This window comes from Brachionichthys hirsutus, chromosome 1, assembly GCF_040956055.1.
Source record: "Brachionichthys hirsutus isolate HB-005 chromosome 1, CSIRO-AGI_Bhir_v1, whole genome shotgun sequence".
NCBI lineage: Eukaryota > Metazoa > Chordata > Actinopteri > Lophiiformes > Brachionichthyidae > Brachionichthys > Brachionichthys hirsutus.
The window spans coordinates 2,263,934-2,283,977 of record NC_090897.1 but is presented as its reverse complement, the minus strand read 5'-3'; the positions used below and the strand labels follow the sequence as shown (position 1 = coordinate 2,283,977).

The 20,044-nt window shown below is 46.6% G+C and overlaps 3 protein-coding genes across 3 annotated transcripts in view; 1 reads left to right on the top strand and 2 right to left on the bottom strand.

Annotated features, from left to right (window-relative positions):
* Positions 1-7,527: 7,527 nt before the first annotated feature.
* cilp (cartilage intermediate layer protein, nucleotide pyrophosphohydrolase) lies at positions 7,528-12,664 on the top strand. The gene is made up of 8 exons (XM_068747336.1): positions 7,528-7,594; positions 7,674-7,724; positions 7,805-8,074; positions 8,607-8,786; positions 8,867-9,172; positions 9,250-9,358; positions 9,680-9,828; positions 9,934-12,664. Exons 1-8 carry the CDS (start codon positions 7,528-7,530, stop codon positions 12,285-12,287), a joined length of 3,486 nt encoding a protein of 1,161 aa, XP_068603437.1. The 3' UTR covers positions 12,288-12,664.
* Positions 12,454-16,520, bottom strand: eif3jb (eukaryotic translation initiation factor 3, subunit Jb). The gene is made up of 8 exons (XM_068747447.1): positions 16,468-16,520; positions 16,237-16,325; positions 14,468-14,519; positions 14,257-14,363; positions 14,068-14,161; positions 13,778-13,948; positions 13,601-13,674; positions 12,454-13,516 (listed from the first exon to the last, which is right to left on the bottom strand). Exons 1-8 carry the CDS (start codon positions 16,478-16,480, stop codon positions 13,388-13,390), a joined length of 729 nt encoding a protein of 242 aa, XP_068603548.1. The 5' UTR covers positions 16,481-16,520; the 3' UTR covers positions 12,454-13,387.
* A 985-nt stretch (positions 16,521-17,505) lies between these two features.
* The window catches only part of strc1 (stereocilin 1), a 12,913-nt gene continuing 10,374 nt past the window's right edge, over positions 17,506-20,044 (bottom strand). Inside the window, exons 19-27 of the mRNA XM_068740883.1 lie at positions 19,999-20,011; positions 19,738-19,909; positions 19,419-19,594; positions 19,130-19,285; positions 18,914-19,056; positions 18,678-18,826; positions 18,471-18,568; positions 18,210-18,360; positions 17,506-17,600 (exon numbers count right to left, since the gene is read on the bottom strand). Of these exons, the coding sequence (XP_068596984.1) occupies positions 17,506-17,600; positions 18,210-18,360; positions 18,471-18,568; positions 18,678-18,826; positions 18,914-19,056; positions 19,130-19,285; positions 19,419-19,594; positions 19,738-19,909; positions 19,999-20,011 (1,153 nt within the window). The remainder of the gene's footprint in view (positions 17,601-18,209; positions 18,361-18,470; positions 18,569-18,677; positions 18,827-18,913; positions 19,057-19,129; positions 19,286-19,418; positions 19,595-19,737; positions 19,910-19,998; positions 20,012-20,044) is intronic.

Genomic DNA, 20,044 nt, shown 5'->3' with positions numbered 1-20,044 from the left:
GTAAGTAGAACTATCTCAAGAGGAGTGACGAAAGAACAAAAGAAAGAGCGAGCGAGCACCACTGTGAGTGGAGACGGTGAGATTCCCATAGTTAGCTGGAGTTGTTTAGCCTAGACGGACAGGAGTTCTGCCTGCATGCCGTGCGGTCGCTGCCACGGCGTGACCCGGTCCAGATGGCCTCTTCTCTCTGCGTCTGCTAAGAAAAGAAATGCACAATCACAGCTAACGGGCCACAGGGAGGATAGAAGGAGAGACAGAAACGCTCCAGGAAGTAGACGCAGCCGCACAATCACAGCTAACGGGCCACAGGGAGGATAGAAGGAGAGACAGAAACGCTCCAGGAAGTAGACGCAGCCGCACAATCACAGCTAACGGCCCACAGGGAGGATAGAAGGAGAGACAGAAACGCTCCAGGAAGTAGACGCAGCCGCACAATCACAGCTAACGGGCCACAGCGAGGATAGGAGAGACAGAAACGCTCCAGGAAGTAGACGCAGCCGCACAATCACAGCTAACGGCCCACAGGGAGGATAGAAGGAGAGACAGAAACGCTCCAGGAAGTAGACGCAGCCGCAGCCGCATACTTCCATAGTCCAAGTGGCCAGTTTCAACGTAAACATGTAATCACATTACTACCAAAACGCAGTATACTCGCACCCAGTCGGCACACTCTTGTTTAAGACTTGTCTGATGCCAATGAGCACTAATGCTCCTCTGTCCTACTGCATGTGACCGTCAGTGAAGGCATCTTCTTCCGCTGTAGAACCGTCCCAATCGTTATTTGAAATGCCTGATCTCGTCAGGCTTGAAATGATCAAACCGACACGGAGCGTTTCATTACAGCCTCTGATCCACAGGCTGCCAGCTGCTCCCCTTCCTCACGCTCCTCATCCTCCTCACGCTGACACTGGTGCACCTGTTCAGTCTACCTAAACCCCCAGGACCTCCATCACCTCCTGCAGTCAATCACGTCACCCCCGTGAGCAGATGGTGCAGATTAAACCAGAGCATCCGCACCGCGAGGCACCTCGGCAAACCGCTGCGCCGCCATGCCAGCCGTGTAATTGCTTCCATTCCTAGAGAGTGAAATGGTAGTTCCACTCGAGTCTGTCCTTGGCCCGCTTCTGTTCAGGTGATGTTTGTCACTGTGGTAAAACTGCACAAGGTGAACAACAAGTTGTTTGTCTACAAAGACACAATTGGACAGAGACCCAGCAATGAAAAGCTGCCTTTAACAGGCAGAAACCTCAAGCAGATCCATGATTCAAGGTAGGAGGAGAGAGAAAGCTGCGGGCAGGAGGGGGTTTGGAGAATGAGAGAGATTGTGACATAGATGGAGATAGATATAGAGAAATAATAAAGGCAGAGTACGATGCCGATCATCCACGATGGTGGCAGTCAATCATCCAATAATCCATCTTAACCTGATTGGAAAACTATCAAACACTGAAATGGCTTCAAGCAATAATTCTATTATTATTATATACAAGAAGCCACCATGAATGTGGAACAGCAAAAGGGAGGAGATGAGAAGCAAAGAATTTAGTTTTTTCATCCATGCCGGATAAATTGACATAAGATAAAAGGAAATAATGAATATTTCCAAGCTGTTCAGGGACATCATTCCTGGTTCTTTACTGGACGTACACGTTGGCACATTCTACTCCTCTCCCTGTTCTCCTCTCAGAATGTACTGCAGAACTCACAGAGGAAAAAGAAATCTGCCACATAAGCTTTAATTGGGTAATTATGGGGGACAAAATGAGACGTTTAATGTCCCTGCTGGGAAGAGAATGGCACATTACCGGGTGATTTCCTCCAACATGACTATTACTTATCATATATTTAGACTTTTTGCTGCAGTGACCAGTTAATTACATTCATTATCCATGACCGGATGGTGAGCTCACACCTGGTAAAAACACACAAACGCGTGGGACAGACACACACACACACACACACACAGGTAAACACTCTACACGCCTTTTCATTTAGGAGTGTCGCTTCTTCTTCACGTCTCACGTATGTTGCAGAGCTGCACGCATTTTTAAAGCAGTTTCATAAAATGATGACGTCACAGTCTTTTAACCTTTTTTGTTGTTTGTTTATTTTATCTATAAATGTGAGTCTGTCTTCTCAACAGATCAACTGCTCCATGTTTGAGAATGACTTTTCTGTTATTTTGAGCATTAGGCATTGTTTGTTGCGGGGATGTCTTTTGTTGTCGAACAGCGACACCTACTGGTGACGATGAGGATCATCTTTTTGTTTAAGAAGATAATTTTCATATTGACTGTTTCTTATAACCTAGTCATTCAGTTGGCAGAATTACTGAGAGGATTAAATAAATAACGACCTGTTTTTATATTTATATATTTTATATAAATGTCACATTTCTGATGTAATGTGATCCTTTGGTGCATTTAATATATAAAGAGATATGAACAATTTAAATGTAGAATTATGACATCAAATTACCCAAGCACAATAATAAAAAAAGGACCACACATACAGTTTATTGAATTCTAGCTAATTGCGTATCTGAGATGAAGTTCAAATCCCCAAATATCAAAAGGCACAACTGGAAAGCATTCAAAAATAAATGTGTGTGCTGCAAAAACAAAACTTATAAAGGATAGAAAATATTCCCACATCCCCCATCATCATTGAATCACGAGTTAGAGGTTTCATGAAAATTCTTTATGTATTTTTTTGTGACATCCTGCAGCAAAACAACATTATTTATAGCCTGTTTTATTATTTTATCGATGCTGCTATTTTAGTGTGTTTAATGTCTTTGCTCCTCTTTGTGGTCCATTGTAGTAAGTTATTTTAATATTTTATTGGGTGCCTTATTTATTTTTTATTACTACTTTGATATGTGAGTTGAACGTAATTGCTTTACAATGTATTATAATCTTATTATTGATTGATTATTCATTGCTTTGCTGTGGCGACCCCTCGTGGGACAAGCCGAAAGTACAATAGTAGTAGTATAATATTGTTATTCTGTTTTATTTTTTTTATTTTTTTTTAGGGTGACATCTGCAGCAGAGGAAAAATAGCTTCCTGGTTTATTCAGTTCAGTTCAGTTTTAGTAAATAGTCAATGTCCTTTTTTAAATAAACGAATAAAAAAAACCACAACAAACATTTCTCAAAAACACACCACTAGAGGGCAGCATTTAATACTTTGTTCTCAAATGGAAATCGGACAATATTTGAGGAAACAAGGATTAATTAAAAATCTTTTAAAGAGTTCCGGTTGTTCATACAAACGAGCCGACGAGGCTGAAAGGTCGACTGCTTGGTTTTCTCACTATTTCTCCTCCAGATCAGGAACATGGAGACGAGTTCACGTCCTCTCGGACGTTCTCCAACATATCAGAATAACCTGAGATGGATGGGATTGAATGTTTGTCAAACAAACAATTGACAATTAGAAAATTAAAGCCTTTAAGATTTTAATCTAAGTCAGGAAAATGTATAAAAAATTTGCAGTTTATTTATTTTCTTTCACTCCCAAAATAAATCCCAGGACGAGGATCTAGAAATGACCTTCCGACAAATACTTCCATAGTTGGTGCCCCCCCCCCCCCCCCCCCCCCCGCCATTTTGTTTTTTATATTTTATTTGGTTGAATCAACATCTGTTTGCAATCTGAGCAAACAGATGTTGTCGCTACCTGACGGAGTGAAAATTAGTCTTTTCATCTCAAAGATGCAAAAATGGACGGTATCTCTGATTAGCAATGAGAAACTTTCATCTGCATCCGGACAAAAGAACTAAATGGAAACAGGTTTCATTCTGTTATCACGATCACCAAAGAGCACGGCATGGCTTTATATCAGAGAAAAGTGTGTCCTGCCGCTGATGAAAGGAGACCGGCAGCCTGATCTGTTACCAGGTCTGAGACATAAACTACTTTAAGGACGGTTGAATAATTACAACCGTCCTGCAGGGAATATCAGATTTCCACTGTGACTGGTCTCATAAGCAGCGATGATGAGGGAAGGAACTCAAGGAGCTCCCAGACGATGATGTCATACGTTTGAGAAACGCACGAGCCAGAGGTGATTGAGCAATCTGAGGTCGGCTGGAAATGTGTACGGACCAGTGAAGTCCTTTACATGTAAGGTAATTACATTACTTGTTATTGCTTGACATTTTGACATGATGGACGGCTTAGAGACAGGAGGCGGAGCTAGAAGTGGAGGAGATGGAGATGCTGAGGTTCTCCTTGGGAGGGACCAGGTTGGATTAGAAATGAGACAATAAGAGGGACAGTGAAGGTTAGACGTTCTGGAGACAAGGCCAGAGAAGACAGACTTGGATGGTTTGGACATGTCCAGAGGAGAGACGGGGACTATATCGTTGGGACCGTGGGAAGCAAGAAGCCAGTCAATTACATTTCGGATTGTCTTTAGTAGAAGAGCAAGTCCAAGAATTATCTTTCTTCCCACTGCTTGAACTTTCTCCCTGAGTATGGGTGAATCATCTGGAAATAGTTCCTCCTTCCTCTTTGAAGCTGCAGCCAGCTTTGACCATTTCAGCCTCGTGGAAACACATGTTGAGCATTTTTTCCGTCGGTTGAGTTTCCTGTCTTTTATCTTGGGAAAGACTGAATAAATGTTATCCTTCTAACAACTGGATCAAAGTGTGAATTCTTCCTATTGATATTCCATTTGAGGGGGGGGGGGGGGGCTGGATAATGGGTCAAGCAAGCTAAACTCATACCGGCCCACCGGCCTTGGCCCATTGTGCTCCACAGGGTCTTATTCTAGGACGCCTCTTGGTTGTTTGTGACGTTGTTGATCGCTTCCTTTTTTATTTACTAAACATTGTATTTTATTTAAATCCTCTGTTCTACAGAGGATTTCACAATTGAAATATGACGGAAATGATCCAAGGCGTGTTAATGTGACATTTACCGAACCGCTACTTTTGTTGTTGTTGTTTTTCTTTGCTATGCAGTCGAGGCATTTTCTAAAGATTGAGCTTCGAGCAGAATTAGAATCAGGGTGCGTTCCCACTGCGCCAAGAGGACTCGGTTCCTTTGGGAGCAAATTCCTGCATTTATAATTCGCTGAAAGGTCTGCGTTCCCACCGTGATTTCTTCACGGAACGAACTTTCGGAGCAACGTCGCGTGGCTGAAAAGGGCGCTCGTCGATTGGACAAAGTAGAAGGGGAAGTCCCGCCCTCTCCCATGTTTTTTTTTTTTTTTTTTTGTGCGCCAGACGGCTGCTCCTTTAGGGAGGGAATCTCATTTTGTTCTGGCCTAAATCATAAATGTTACACAACGCTAGTCGTTTTTAACAAACACAAAGTCGCTGTGGATCCGTAAAGTCTCCGGATCAGTTCAGAACAACGGAATGAGAAACTATCGCTGCCGATCAGCTGACTCTCCGCTCCGCGCTGGGCTGTGTTAAAGCGCCGTGGAGCTGCGGGGAGAAGTCGCGTCAGTTACCGGTGATACGTAGCTGGTTCGGAAAAAAATATTAAAGTATTATAACGTATATTTAGTTAATGAAATCTACACACAGCAGTGCATATTTCGCCACTTTTATTTTTTTTGGAGCAGCTTGTAGTGCTCGCTGTACTTCCTCTTCCGGCGACGCACCGCGTAGAGCGTCACCACGTCACTACGTACGTTGCTCCGTCCTTTGCTCAGCTGAAAGGGACCGAGACCCTCCTTTTCAGGCGGACTTTTTTGATCCTCTCCAGAGTCCGGAGGCGCGTTCCCACTGGCCCAAACGGAGCGGATTATCCGAGAAAAGGAACTCTGGTCCGTTTTAAAGGGAGCAAACAGCGCAGTGGGAACGCACCCCCTTTTGGGCCTTGAGACAATTTCCAACTCAGGTCTCCTATAAATATCCTTCTTCTGTCTTTATGTTATTTATCTGTCTGTGAAAAAAATGACACGTAGTAAAAAAAAACTTCACATGCTTGTCCAGAACAGACAAGGACATGGTCGGTCCATTTGATGACTCTACCAGAACAAGTATGCAGAACAACTTCTGTTATTGTCATTAGGGGCTTTGAAAGACACAGGGGGGGGGGGTCCTGTAGAGAAGTCGTGGGAGGAGGAAGAGACTTTTCGATGCGTGTACAAGGATTACACGTCTCCTGTTACCAGAACACGTCGTCTCCAGGATCTGGATCGCAGAAGTCGAGAACGAGAATCAGAACACAGAAAGGTTTCTGGCACTGCGGCGTCGATGTCGTTTAAATTAAAGGAATGCAAAAAGTTCATTTTAATGTTAGATTCGAGATAAAACACAAAAAGATTTATCTTAAAAATCGCAGCGCAGCTTTTCTCTTGCTGTAAAACAGTGAAGAAGAAAAACGACAAACCGCTAGAACATCTGCCTTTTGGGGGGGGGGGGGGGGGGGGTCGAAATGTCAAGAATTTAACGTTGATGCCAGATTCCGAGGGAAAGAAAGGAAAGTATAAAAAAAAGACACTTAAACAAAAACTAAAATCACATTAAACATGTTTTTATTTGTATGCAAAGATGATGCTTTTAAACAATAAAAATATGACTTAATGTAAAGTTTAAGGAATCTAAAAATGTAGACTAAATAGAATATTTCCAATTTGGCAAAAGGCTAAAATAGGTCTGTGCCTGTTTGGACGTCAGCAGGGGGGGGGCAGGATTAATGAGATTATTCCACACCATTTGACAAAAGCAAATCTGAACTGTTCAATGTATTAAAATGTGTTCCATCCTATCCCAGCTGTCGATGCTCTAAACACGAGATTCTTTGGTTCCGGGAAGACGAAGAACCATCAGGAGAACCTCGGAAGGAGAAGAGGGAGGGCTGCTGGAGGCAGGGAGGTTATATAAGGAGCGTGTGGATCTGGAGGGAGTAACAGAGGAGGAGGTGCAGAGAAAAGATAGAGAAATTTAAGAAAGAAAAAAGGGAGAGAATTTAAGAAGCGCAATCCAAGAAAACTCTGAATCCAAGAGCTCAACTCCAGGAATAGTGAAACAAGCAAGAAGGTAAGAGAGACGGATTAAATCTGTGAAACGGGCATTTTAAAACTCAATTTAATTCTCATCATTTTAAACACTAAAGGCTTTAATTTGAATCCTTTCAGGCAGCTTGAATGGTTTTTATTCTAATTGTTGCAGATTCATCCATCGCATGTCCAAAAGTTAAACGTTAAAGCAAACATGACGTGTGTGTGTGTGTGTGTGTGTGTGTGTTTGGATAGCATCCATAGCAGCAATGGATGCAGAAATGTTTTAGGCTCCATTGATAAATGATGATTGCTATCACAGATGTGTAATCCGAGTCGGGGGGGTGGACTTTATCTTTCATTGCAGAAACGGATTTCAGTCGTCTATCTACTCTAGTTTATGTCCACAGGCAGAAAACCCGTCGACGGTCCGTCTCGATTTTCCCACCAGACTGGCGCTCCGTCCTGGACGGCGTGTTCTTTGGAGATCCGTGGGTGAAGCCGACATCAGAAGAGGTGAAGGTTCAAGAGTCAGACTTAGCGGGGGGGGGGGGGGTGTTAGAATGTCGGCGTGGACGCTTCTCATCCTGGGAATCACAACAGCCACTGTTGTAGGAGTTTCAGCTCAAGGTGGGTCTGATTGTTGTTGTTTATTGTTTATTACTTTGAATTAAACAGCACTGATGTCCCGTTTTGGCGTGTCTTTCAGCGTCTTGGGGGACAGACAGCGGCCGGACGGGTTCCACGCATCGCCCTGACGGTAGCGTGAAAACGTCCCCCTTCATTTATTGATGCTGCATTTAACCCTAACCCACCTTCGTTTGTTAACTTTGTGCACAGGCAGCTCCGATTGGACCACGTGGTTCAATGTCGATCACCCCGGCGGGCTCGGCGACTACGAGCAGCTGGACGCCATTCGCTTTTACTACCGTACCCGAGTGTGCCGTCATCCAAAAGCAATAGAAGCCAGAACCACTGAATGGGTCCCGGTCCGCGAAACCGGGGAGAGGGTCCACGCGGACCCCACCGTGGGCTTCTGGTGCCTCAACGAGGAGCAGGGGCCCGATCGCAACTGCTCCAACTACGCAGTGCGGTTCCTCTGTCCCGAAGGTTCAGTCTGGAAACGCCTTCCAACACTCAAACACTCACTGGAGCCCGAAACGCTCACCGCTAACTCCAACACCTGCTAACTAAAGATCAATCCTCACCGCTAACTCCAACACCTGCTAACTAAAGATCTATCCTCACCGCTAACTCCAACACCTGCTAACTAAAGATCATCCCTCACCGCTAACTCCAACACCTGCTAACTAAAGATCATCCCTCACCGCTAACTCCAACACCTGCTAACTAAAGATCATCCCTCACCGCTAACTCCAACACCTGCTAACTAAAGATCCATCCTCACCGCTAACTCCAACACCTGCTAACTAAAGATCATCCCTCACCGCTAACTCCAACACCTGCTAACTAAAGATCATCCCTCACCGCTAACTCCAACACCTGCTAACTAAAGATCATCCCTCACCGCTAACTCCAACACCTGCTAACTAAAGATCCATCCTCACCGCTAACTCCAACACCTGCTAACTAAAGATCAATTATCTTTCCTAACGTATTATTCTACTTTCTACTCCAGCAGAAAAGAGCGGGGACATTCCGGCTACCTGGGGTACGTGGTCAGACTGGAGCAGATGCCCCGCCCCCTGCGGTTGGGTGGGGGTTCAACTGCGCTCCCGAATCTGTCCGTCTCTCTCTGCGCCTTGCATCGGGCCCAAAGTGGAAAGAAAGGAATGCAATGGAGCCGAGTGCAAGAAGGAAGGTCAGACTGGGTTTAGCTGGACCGACCGTTCTTCCGCCTTAATTTCAAAATGGCTAACCTTGTTTGATTCCGCTCCTTAGATTGCATTCTGCATTGCCCAATGGGAAGAGCAAATGCTGAGTGTGATTCATGCCAGTGTGAAGAACACATCCTTCTGGGTTCTGTCCGTGGCGCCGGCGGTCTCAGCGCTGAAGGGGCTACCATCGCTCGCTCTGGAAGTCTCCTCGCCCTAAGTGACCATAACGGTCATTTCCGTATCCCCGGCATCTGTCCCGACGGCAACGCCACGCTGACGGTCAGCCTGCGGGGCCACGCCCCCCTCCGCGTCCTCGTGGCTCACAGTGCTGAACAAGTGTCTGTCCTCGGCGTCCAGCTAAAGAGAACAGGTCCAGCCAGAAGCGCCGGTTATCATTCCCCTTGTCTTTGAAGGTAGATAAGTAACGTAAACGTCTGTCTCCAACAGAGAAGCTTCACGTGTTGAGTAGCCCGGAGAGCAAGGTCAGGAGGGAGGGCCAAGCTGCTGCCTTCTGCTGCAAAGTGGCAGGAACGCCGCCGCCGGACAAGTACCAATGGTGGGATGTCCACAAAACGCTCACCGGATACACCCAATGTCGGGATGGGATGGTGTCCCTCGTCCGTTTTCTCCGGTTTCCAATAATATGAATTATTCACTGACTACATCGGTAGAAGGATGTTGAGGATGGAACTGCCAGGGAACAGGGCTAGAGGACGACCCAGGAGAAGATACATGGACGTAGTGAGGGAGGGACATGAGAGTGGCTGACGATGCAAAGGACAGGGTGAAGTGGAGGAGGTTGGGTTGCTGTGGCAACCCCTCACGGGACAAGCAGGAAGTAGTTTGTAGTATTCACGGCTTTGCTTCCCCTCCACAGGTTTCATAACGACAGCCTCCTGGAGCAGCGCTTCGACAGCACGCTGGTCCTGAAGCACCTGCGTCCCGAGCAGACTGGGCTGTACCACTGCAGAGCGAGCGGCCCGTCTGGGCTCATCAAGACCAAACCGGCGACGCTCAAGGTCTTAGGTGTGTCATCATCGATAACTTTACAGACACGGGAGAATGGCTGGAGCGGATTATATAACCAGGGAGGAGCTAACAAAATCGCTCCTGTGATTCCATCTCTTACAGGTAGAGAAGAGAATTCATGCGATCCCAAACCTGAATCCCACTTCATCCGTCTCCCACATGACTGCCGGCAAAACGGCACCGACTCCCTTTCCTACAACGTGGGCAAGTGTCCCTCCAGGCCGTGCTCTGGAAAGCTGGACAACGGCATCAGGTGCAAAGACAACTCGGCGTACTGCTGCGGTGTGCGAAAGACGGAGGAACGGAAGATCGCGTGCCGGGGCTACCAGCTGCCCGCCAAGGTGGCGACACAGTGCGGCTGCCAGAAATGCGTGGACACCAAGGCCTTTGTTCACGGAAGGGTTGTCGCCGCCGACAACGGCGAGCCTATGAGGTTTGGACACATCTTGATGAACGGACTCAGAATCAGCCGTACAGGATACAAAGGGACGTTCTCCGTCCCGGTTCCCGTGGACACAGAGAGGCTGGTCCTGATCTTTGTGGACAACATGCAGAAATTTGTCGACACCACGAAGGTTCTCCCATTTAACACGAGAGGAGGCTCTGTTTTCCATGAGATCAAGCTTTTAAGGAAGAAGGCCCCCGTGACCATCAGCGCAGCGGAAAGCAACACCCTGGAGCTCGGGGAAGTGGAGGGTCAGGAGGCGATGGTTCAAATCCAGATCCCTCCGAACTCCTTCTACACAGAAAAGGGCGAAGTCTTCACTGGTAACGTAAATGCTAGCGTGACATTCCTGGACCCCAGAGACGTGTCGACGGCCGCTGCATCTCAAAGTGACCTCAACTTCATAGGCGACGAGGGCGACACGCTGCCTCTGAGAACCTACGGGATGTTCTCCGTTGACTTTAGGGGCGAGGAAAACAACGAGCCCCTAAACGCAGGGGAAGTGAAGGTGCTCCTGGACTCCGCCCAGGTGCAAATGTCTGAGCATCTCCATGCCATGAAGCTGTGGTCGCTGAACCCCGATACTGGGCTGTGGGAGGAGGAGGGAAGTCTTCGGGTGGAGAGGAAAGCCAGAGGGAAAAGGGAGGAGAGGACCTTTCTGATCGGGAACATGGAGATCAGAGAGAGACGTCTCTTTAACTTGGACGTCCCAGAGAATCGCAGGTGCTACGTGAAGGTGAGGGCCTTCCGCAGCGAGCGCTTCACGCCCAGCGAGCAGGTGGAGGGAGTCGTCGTGAGTCTCATAAATATGGAGCCCGCAGCAGGATACGCCACAAACCCACGAGCCTGGGGTCGCTTTGACAGCGTCGTGACCGGCTCCAACGGCGCCTGCCTGCCCGCTTTCTGTGACGAGGACAAGCCCGACGCCTATTCCGCCTACGTCATGGCCAACCTCGGTGGAGAGGATCTGGAGGCCGTGCAATCTGCGCCCAAACTCAACCCCGCCCTCGTCGGAGTGCCTCAGCCGTACCTGGACAAGCTAAACTACAGACGGTCAGACCACGAAAACGCACGAGCGAAGAAGACCGCCTTCAGCATCAGCGTGGCAAAGCCGAGCGCCAACGCGGCCGAGGAAGGCAACGGGCCCGTTTACGCATTTGAGAAGTTGAAAGAATGCGAGGAGGCGACATTCAGCGCTTCGCATTTCCGTTTCTCGAGGGTGGAAGGAGACGGTTACGATTACAACACGGTGCCGTTCAACGAAGACGACCCGATGAGCTGGACGGAGGACTACCTGAGCTGGTGGCCCAAGCCCACGGAGTACCGGGCGTGTTACGTCAAAGTCAAGATCACCGGCCCGCATGAGATGAACCTGAGGTCCCGCAACATGGGCGGGACCCACCCGAGGACCGTGGGCCAGCTGTACGGACTCCGGGACACGCGCAGCATCCGAGACAAGGACCGCGCCGCCGTTTCGGCCGTGTGCCTGGAGTTCAAGTGCAGCGGCATGCTGTACGACCAGGAGCGCGTCGATCGCACGCTGGTGAAGGTGGCGCCGCAAGGAAGCTGCAGGCGAGACCACGTGAACGCGATGCTACAGGAGTACCTGGTCAACCACCTCCCCCTGGCCGTCAACAACGACACCAACGAGTTCACCATGCTGGCGCCGCTGGACCCTCTGGGCCACAACTACGGGATTTACACGGTGACGGACCAGGATCCCAGGAAAGCCAAGGAGATCGCCCTCGGGCGCTGCTTCGACGGCACGTCCGACGGCACGTCTCGCGTCATGAAGTGCAACGAGGGCGTCGCTCTGACGTTCACCTGCGGCGACCGGGAGGCGACGCAGCAGAGCGTGTTCCAGGTCCTGCAGGGGTTACAGGGTCAGACGGCGATAGGCGTGGCAAGAGGAGAGAGGCGGCGGCAAAGAGCCAACAGCCGGCGGCGCAGCACCAGAGACCCCGCGGGAACACGGAGAGATGGGAGAGGAAGGTCAGCGAGGGTCACATAAGAACGTCCGGAGTTTATACTCGAGTGTTTTCCTGCTATAACTACTTTTATTTTCCTCTTATATTTTCAACTATACTGTGGTATTTACTTGAAACTGTAAATAGATATTTATTACAAAATGCATAAGATAGTTTTCATTCGCATAGTCAATGAGGACAGACAGAAAATGTACTTTCGATCAGCGGTTTATTAAATTAAATGCTTAAAAAAACACTGCAGCGTTTATTTCCTGCACTGTGAATCCGATCGTCCAGAGAACACTGAAACCGGTCAACCGTAAGCACAGCAGTAATATGCCCTTCGTAACTGACTGCAGGCCGTTGTGAAGAAGTGTTGGGGGGGGGGGGGGGGGTAAAGCCCATCAGAACCAGCTCCTCATCACACTTGATACAAGCCAGAAGAAGCAATGATCAGGAGACCAGATTCCACCTGAGCCACACGTTTTCTGAATCGGTACAAATCAAATTAGTAACGTACATTTTTAATCATGCCACCAAAATTATCTTTCACTCTTTTCTCCATTATTCCATGAATATTCCACAGTTTAAGTCTTTTAAAATGGTCTGTCCCTTTGGCGAAATCACCCACAATGCAATTCTTTTTAAGAGTCAGACGACGGGACTGAATAATTCTGAATTTGGCAACCGAGGTTATAGATACTATATACTTTCCTGTCAGAGCCGCCCACAGGTAAGTGAGACCGATATTATATACATATTCTGGTCAGAGAATTTGCATAGAACCTTGTCTTTCCACGTCACACCAATATCTGCCATTTGTAAAGGAGCAACATTTAATAAAAAGAGAAAAACAAATGAGCCCCACGAAAGCCCAGCAGTCCCCGTTTCCTCCTTCGAAGCTGGGTCACCAAATAAACGTGCGTTTCAGAGAATGACAGTCGAGGCTGGGTGAGACAGAAAAGGCGATCGAAAGCAAAGAGCGGAAACTGAGCGCTTCTCGGTATCGTCCCTCATTGAAGCAAAATGAAACGGGCAAAACATAGTTCAGATTTTCCAGGATGGCGCTGGACAGCATGACAAAGGTACAGCTGCATTTCTGACTGTCAGGTGGGGGGGGGGGGCAGTCGTGATGGAGCCTGCATCACATGAAGTCGTCATAATCTTGGCCGTAACCACCGTCAAACTCGGCATAGTCAAGGTCATCTCTCATCTGCGCCTTCAAGCCGCCTCCGGCGACGACGCCTTTCTTCTTCTTCTTTGCCTTGTTTTGCTGTAAGATGAGGAGTTTTAGATTTAACAGCAGCCCCGTCTGAACGCCGGCAGTTATCGGACAGAAATGCTTTCAGCTACTTACTTTCTCTTGTTTTTGCTTTTCAATAAGAAGGACAGACAGAGAATTACTGACTTTCTTCAAATCATCTACTTCCACTGTTGGGAGGACAAAAGAAAACGTAAATCAAGAAGCCCGCTTTGACTGAATTTTAAAAATAGGTACTAATACAGTAATAAATACTAGTGTTGCTGGACTTACATGAAATACAGAGTTCCCTAAACAATGATTCCAAGAAATTGGAATAATGCACAGATTTTTCAAACTGGGAAATCTTCTCTTTCAGCAGTTTTTCAAACTCCACGAAATCTTCTCTGGAGGATGGACACATGGCGTCGATGCCAGCGACGCTGTTTGAAGTCGGGCTGTCGCCTGAGAGAATGTAAACATTTTAAAAAGCTCAAAGAACAAACGGAAGCAGCGATTATGCGTGTGGTTGTTGCAGCTCCCGTTAAACGAAAGGGTTTTTTTCGGTTAAGATTATAATTTACCAAAAGCATCCTTTGCTAGCTCCAAATCTGAATCTTCCTGTAATTTCTGAACTCTTTGTTTCTCTGCAGCTTCTTCTTCAGGAGAGAGAGCTTCCTGTGAAGTCATGAAGGAAATGTTAGAACATCAGTGAGGGCAACAATTGTGTGTAAAAATGGAGAACAGTTTGTCATTAAAAATAAAAATCTTACTTTTTCTTCCAACTGTGTCTGCCTCAGCTCCTCCTCTTCTCTCTTTGCTTTCTTTTCTTTTTCTTTGATCTTTTCGAGTAACTTTTTCTTTTCAGAAACCTTTGGCTCTGAAAATGAACATGAAATAATGAAACGACAAATTACATTTTCACAAAAACGCAATTCAATAAAAACCAATTCAGCTACTGTATCAAGACTTTAGAGACCATACCTGCTTTGATCACCTCTGCCTTTTTCTCCACTTCGTCATCATCCCAGTTGTCCTGTGAATAAAAAGATGGGATGATGTCATAATTATGCAAATGACAAAGGAATATTGTGTAAAAACTAAAATAAATGTGTAAACATATGCAAGTAAAATAACAGAAAAATTGCAGAAGTCGTATCCCTTTACGTCCTACTAAAATATTCAACATATGTACAAACAGCAATGCACCACCCTAGAAAAACATACTTTAAAATAAGTCCTTATTTAAATAACGGATTCAGACAAGCCTGCATCATAAACGTAACTCACAACAGGAACAGAGAATTTGTGTATCCAAAAGACGCTCAGTGAGTCAAATCTGAATGCTACAGAAGTATCCTCATTTATTACAATTCAGTGTAGAGATTATAGCAGTAAGATTTTACTGTTTTAGTGTACGATCAATAAATCTGAACCTGCTGCATCTCAGCATAAAAACTCTTGATGCATTGAAGAACATTTGCATTAAAGAAATGGAAGAGGAACAAAGTTAATTGTCGATACAATCAGCTTCTTTGTCCTGCATGATGTTTAATTAATCTTTCTTTATTATATATTACTTGAAAGAAACCTAAAAGATGATTCCACCCATACTTGGTTGATTAGATAACGCTCAAATGAAATAATCTAAGCATTACCAATGCTGGAAATTGATCCAAAAACCATGTTAATACATACAATAAAAGGTATTCAGTGAGGTTTTTACTGTCATTCGGCAAGCAAAGGCGGGTCATAAATAAATTCACAAATTTAAATTAGAAACAGCAACCGGATTAACCGATTTAATGAGTGGACTTCTGTAAACCCATTTGGGATTATAAATGCTTTTCTTTTAGGTGTGTTAACCCGTTCCTAACCGCTTTTGAATGCGTTTACTGAACAAAACCACACCTGGTGCAGCAGAGGACACAAAATCCCTGCTGGCCTTAATTTGGGCACCATATGTTGCATAAAGAGAACAATTGAAGAGGCCTCTACCCCCCAGCACTCTCCCCCCCCCCCCCCCCCAGTCAATGATCTGAGGTTTCTGGACAACTACCATGGCAACCATCCAATCAAAAGCGACCGTATAAGCACCAGCTCCTACCAATAGCCTGCCGTAACGAAGGGAAGTCATAGGCCGACGGTCGAGTCATCACTCCGGATGATGATTCCATCTGATCGCAAGCTAACCCGAGCCTCATGTTGAACGTAACCCAAGCCCGAGACCACAACAGCCACTAGGCTGTAATTACTTCCTGTTAGTGTTTGAGTAATGGAAGGCTAACAATCTATTATAACTGCTAATCACTCCGTACTCCTCGTGTTAACCACGCGATCATAGAAACGACGAAAGGGAAACTGAACCGGGAGCGAAGTTAGCCACTGTGCTAGCTAGGTGGCCCGGTGTGAGGTTAGCTTGTAGCTACGGTGTCAAGAAACTAGTGCCAGCTATCAAAAATAACGTGGTGACAACAGTCAATGTCGCCTTAAACATACAAACCACCGATATGTGCGTCGATTTTTAACGTTTATTCCGAAGACGCCAACTTCCGCCAGCAGTTTTAAATGGCTGCGTTCGAACTCGCAGTCCAAGTGAACCACGCGAGTTAGCCGCCTGCTAACGCTAAGCTAGCACGAAGCTAACAGACCGGGAGAGCGGGATTGACAGCGCAGCCCGAGATCGTTTGACATACACTAGCCGAAATAAAAGCTCAGCTCAGCGTAAACGACCGTTTCTCACGCATCTTTACCTTCACTTCATCATCCTCGTCTTCGCCTTCCCATTTGTCCGCCTCTGCCGCCTTTTTATCCAGCTCCTCCGGCTCGAAGTTGTCAGCGTCTGTAAAAAAAAAAAAAAAACGACAATATGAATTTCGATAAAGAGTTTATTTAATAAAACGGCGCTTTAAACCGGCAGACACAACGACTGTAATAAGCTAGTGGGGTACAAGCGCTGAGCCTTCCCAACTTTAGTTTCTCACCCCAGTCCGCCATGTTGGTTGTGTTTGACAAGCTCACAGTGGAGTGAGCGCTGCAGCCCGTTGGCCACCCCCAGAAGTCCCTCCCATCTTCTAAACGTCACTCAGTGGGCGGGGTTATCTCGTGTTATGACTGCCGCTTAAGGAAACATGACACGACTACGGCAACGCGGATGTTTTATTTTATTTAGCGAAGCAGTAAACGCAGATAAATAACTGCCCTGAATGCAAGTCTATACGGAATTATGACTTTATTTAAATAAATATTATTTGTTAGATTACCACGTTACCTTTTGTCTTTAGAGGTGCATACACTCACTAACTATATGTAAACATATATTATAGAAAAAAACAAGGTAGCTGTTAATATTAATGACATTTAAAGCATTTCCCCATCACAGAATAAAGTATGTTAACAGAGTCAATCAGAGGCAGTCCGGTTGAGTGTATTGATTTAGTATTATATTTATTACAGCATGAATTTTTCACAGCAAAAATAGGCTGAAGCTAAACAATACCAAAACAATCAGGTCTCACGCGAGCATGATGAATTATCAAATCAAGCCAACTCTACAGATTCTAAGCAAGCATTATAGCTCTTACGCTGATAAAAATATTATATTATCTTTTCACAAAAATAGATAACTCTGTAACATAGCATAGCAACTTGATATATGTAGTTAAATCAAGTGTTTGGGTTGATTTGATGGTTATGGCGACAGATCCCTGAGGTGAATGAAATGGGATGTTCAGGGGTTTATTGTTATTTGTTTTTAAAAAAAGCCATATGTAAATCACATTATTGTGTTTTTATCCTCAGAGGACGTGTGCATTTAAAAAAATCTTTTGTGAAAGGAACTATAATTTTGACTCCTCCAGCGTCTAATGGATAAAATAAATTATATAATCCTGAAATAACTTCATCGGCATAAAAATGCTTAAGTGCTGGTTATTTTTAAAAAGGTATTTCACAGAAAAAGGAGACCATTTTGCTTATGTTGGTGAAAAGGTGCATCCTGCTGCAAGCAGGGGTGAGTGAGGTCATGCACCGGGGCAGGACGGGACGATCAGCAGCATCAGCAGTCCCAGCATGAGACACAGGCGACTGTGGCTCAGTGCCAAACCCAGCGACTTCCCTGCAGGAAAACAGCAAAACCAAATCACACGAAGAGCAACGCAGACAAAGGATTTACATGAGCACTGTGTATAGTTCTGACATTTCTGTGGAGTTGCTCAGTGGTGATATTCTACTAACTGTGGTACACAAGAAGGTACACAAACGTGCACCTTGCGTGTTAACTGCAGAATGCAGCGTCTAATAAAAATGAGTACAGTCGTCGCTGGTTTATCATGGAACGCACGCAGGTCTCGTACTGGTACTGTATATGTGTTGTAATATGTTTTTTATCATGTTACTGTCTTATTTTTCTTAGGCTAGAAAATTCTTATTTTATCAATAAATTAATGAAAATAATGGAAATTTAAAAATGTGTAGGTACCGCAGAATCCCACGATATAGCATTAAATCGAGGGACGACTGTATAATGTAATTTAAGATATTAAAAATGAGGTCATAACCTCAGATGTAAAGAGTTTAGTCTATATTCAACACATAATACACATTTTGTCTGAACAAGAACGACAAAAACACTTTCTCATACATATAAGACAAAGTCCTTGAATTACTTAATTTCAGGTCAAGGACTTTCCTTGAGACCGAGATCAAGTTTAGAGAAGCTTTATACCTCTGAAGTCCACGGGCCTGTCCTCCCAGGGAGTCAGCACCATATCCAGAGCCGTCTTCTGAAGACGTGACAGAGCATCAAGCTGCTTCGTAGTCACTGCTGCCGCCTGCTCATAGGAGAACATGCCGATCAGCCTCTGGTCAAACACCACCTGGAGGAAGCGAAGCAACCGACAGAAGTTATGCCAAAAAAAAAAAACCTTCTAGCAGCTTCAGGAAAATGTAAAATGAAAATTAGTCTCGAAGCGGTTAATCGGCTTACGGCAAACTTATCAGACGGTATCAGTGGGATGGCCTTAGGTGCGATTCCCTCGATTTGTTCTTTCACTAATGCTGACATAGCGATGTCTGGGAGGCCAGCTGTGAACAGTGTGACACGTTTGAGTCACGAAAACGGAAATCAACGACTAACAATTCACTAAATGAATGACAAATCATTCTCAGAGTCAATATAGGCGGTGCACAATACCCGCCAGGACTCCGATCTCGATGAAGACATCCATTCCCCATGAACTTGTCAATCCAAAAGCGAGACTGTGGGTCAGAAGCCTGACGAGAGCCTCCAGCTGCGTCTCTGAGCAGGACAGTTGGAGCTGACCCAGCCAGAGCGCCGCCTTGCTGCGGGGGGGGGGGGGGGGGCGACTCCGTCAAGCAGGCAGAGCGGTTCAGCCGCGAAACGTCTCGGGCGAAGTGGCTGTTGCTCACCTGAACTCAACAGCGTTGAACAAATTCATCTCCAGGGCGTCGGCTCCGCACACGATGTGCCCCATCGCCACCAGCATGCTGGAGTCCAGCTGGCTCGGACTCTGGCTGGTGGCGTTTAACACGGCGTTGAAAAGCGCGTGCAGCTGAGATGAAAAGCGCAGCGTCACGACCCGCCGGACTCAACGCAGTGGCGTCTCACAGGCCACCTGGCTCTACCTGACTCTTGTTCCAGTCACTGATGGCTCCCAGAGCAGCGATGCTCCTTCGCTCAGTCAGGCGGAGGCTCCTCAGCTCCTCCACTGACATCTCCAGCGCTATTCCGCCCAGCTGGGCGAGGAGAGGCTGGGAAAAGGAGGAGACTGCGCCGTATATCTTCACAAAGGCAGGTTATTCCAATGGGGGGGGGGGGGGGGGGGGCAAATGAAAGATAGAGCCGACACACGAGAGCCTTGAATTAAACACAGGTTGCTAAAACGGGCTGAAGTGTGCAACCAGCGACTCCCACCTCTTTGACCTTCTGGAGAACCAGGATGCGCTGGTAGGACGCGAGGTACGGATCACGGCCCATCAGCTCCACGCAGTTGGAGAAGGCGGACGGAGACATGCGGGTCAGGCTGTCGGACGGCCAGGCAGAGGGCGCTGTCGTATGCAGAATCTCACAGGTTGGAACCATAGGAGTCGCTAAACAGGGCGTAGATGCAAACGTCTCATCAGGACGGTTTTCAGAATCAGCTCTTTGACATTTAACTGGCTGCCGGCTGCAGGTTCGCATTTTGAGAGTCGGAACTATAGAAGGGTCATTCCGGAGCCGAACTTCTGCTCACGTGACATGGGATTGATCCTGAGGAAGCCCAAGAAGAACTGCAGAACAAACTGCTGCCTTTCAAAAAGCATCCTCCTCTCGCCTTCTTCTAAGCAGCGGCGCCCCACGTCCCCGCGCTCCCACTGCCACTGGCTCATGAACAGCTTCTCCACGCGTCCCACGGTCATCAACACCTGCGGGAATGCAAACAGCGGCGTGAGGCGGCAGTGGGCCGGGCGTCAAGTGACAAACCCAACGCCTCATTGTGGATTACTGAACTCACCCGGGGGAATCTCCTGCAGTTGGTCAACAGGCAGGAAGAAAGCAGC

What these genes read in the sequence shown, in the direction of transcription:
- cilp (XM_068747336.1), top strand. Translation starts at nt 7,528, where the DNA reads ATGTCGGCGTGGACGCTTCTCATCCTGGGAATCACAACAGCCACTGTT. An exon ending in AGCCGAGTGCAAGAAGGAAG is followed by an intron (nt 8,787 to 8,866) that starts GTCAGACTGGGT and finishes TCCGCTCCTTAG; the next exon opens with ATTGCATTCTGCATTGCCCA. An exon ending in GGCGACGCTCAAGGTCTTAG is followed by an intron (nt 9,829 to 9,933) that starts GTGTGTCATCAT and finishes CATCTCTTACAG; the next exon opens with GTAGAGAAGAGAATTCATGC.
- eif3jb (XM_068747447.1), bottom strand. An exon ending in ACGAGGATGATGAAGTGAAG is followed by an intron (nt 14,520 to 16,236) that starts GTAAAGATGCGT and finishes TTTTATTCACAG; the next exon opens with GACAACTGGGATGATGACGA. An exon ending in AAAAGCAAAAACAAGAGAAA is followed by an intron (nt 13,517 to 13,600) that starts GTAAGTAGCTGA and finishes CTCATCTTACAG; the next exon opens with CAAAACAAGGCAAAGAAGAA.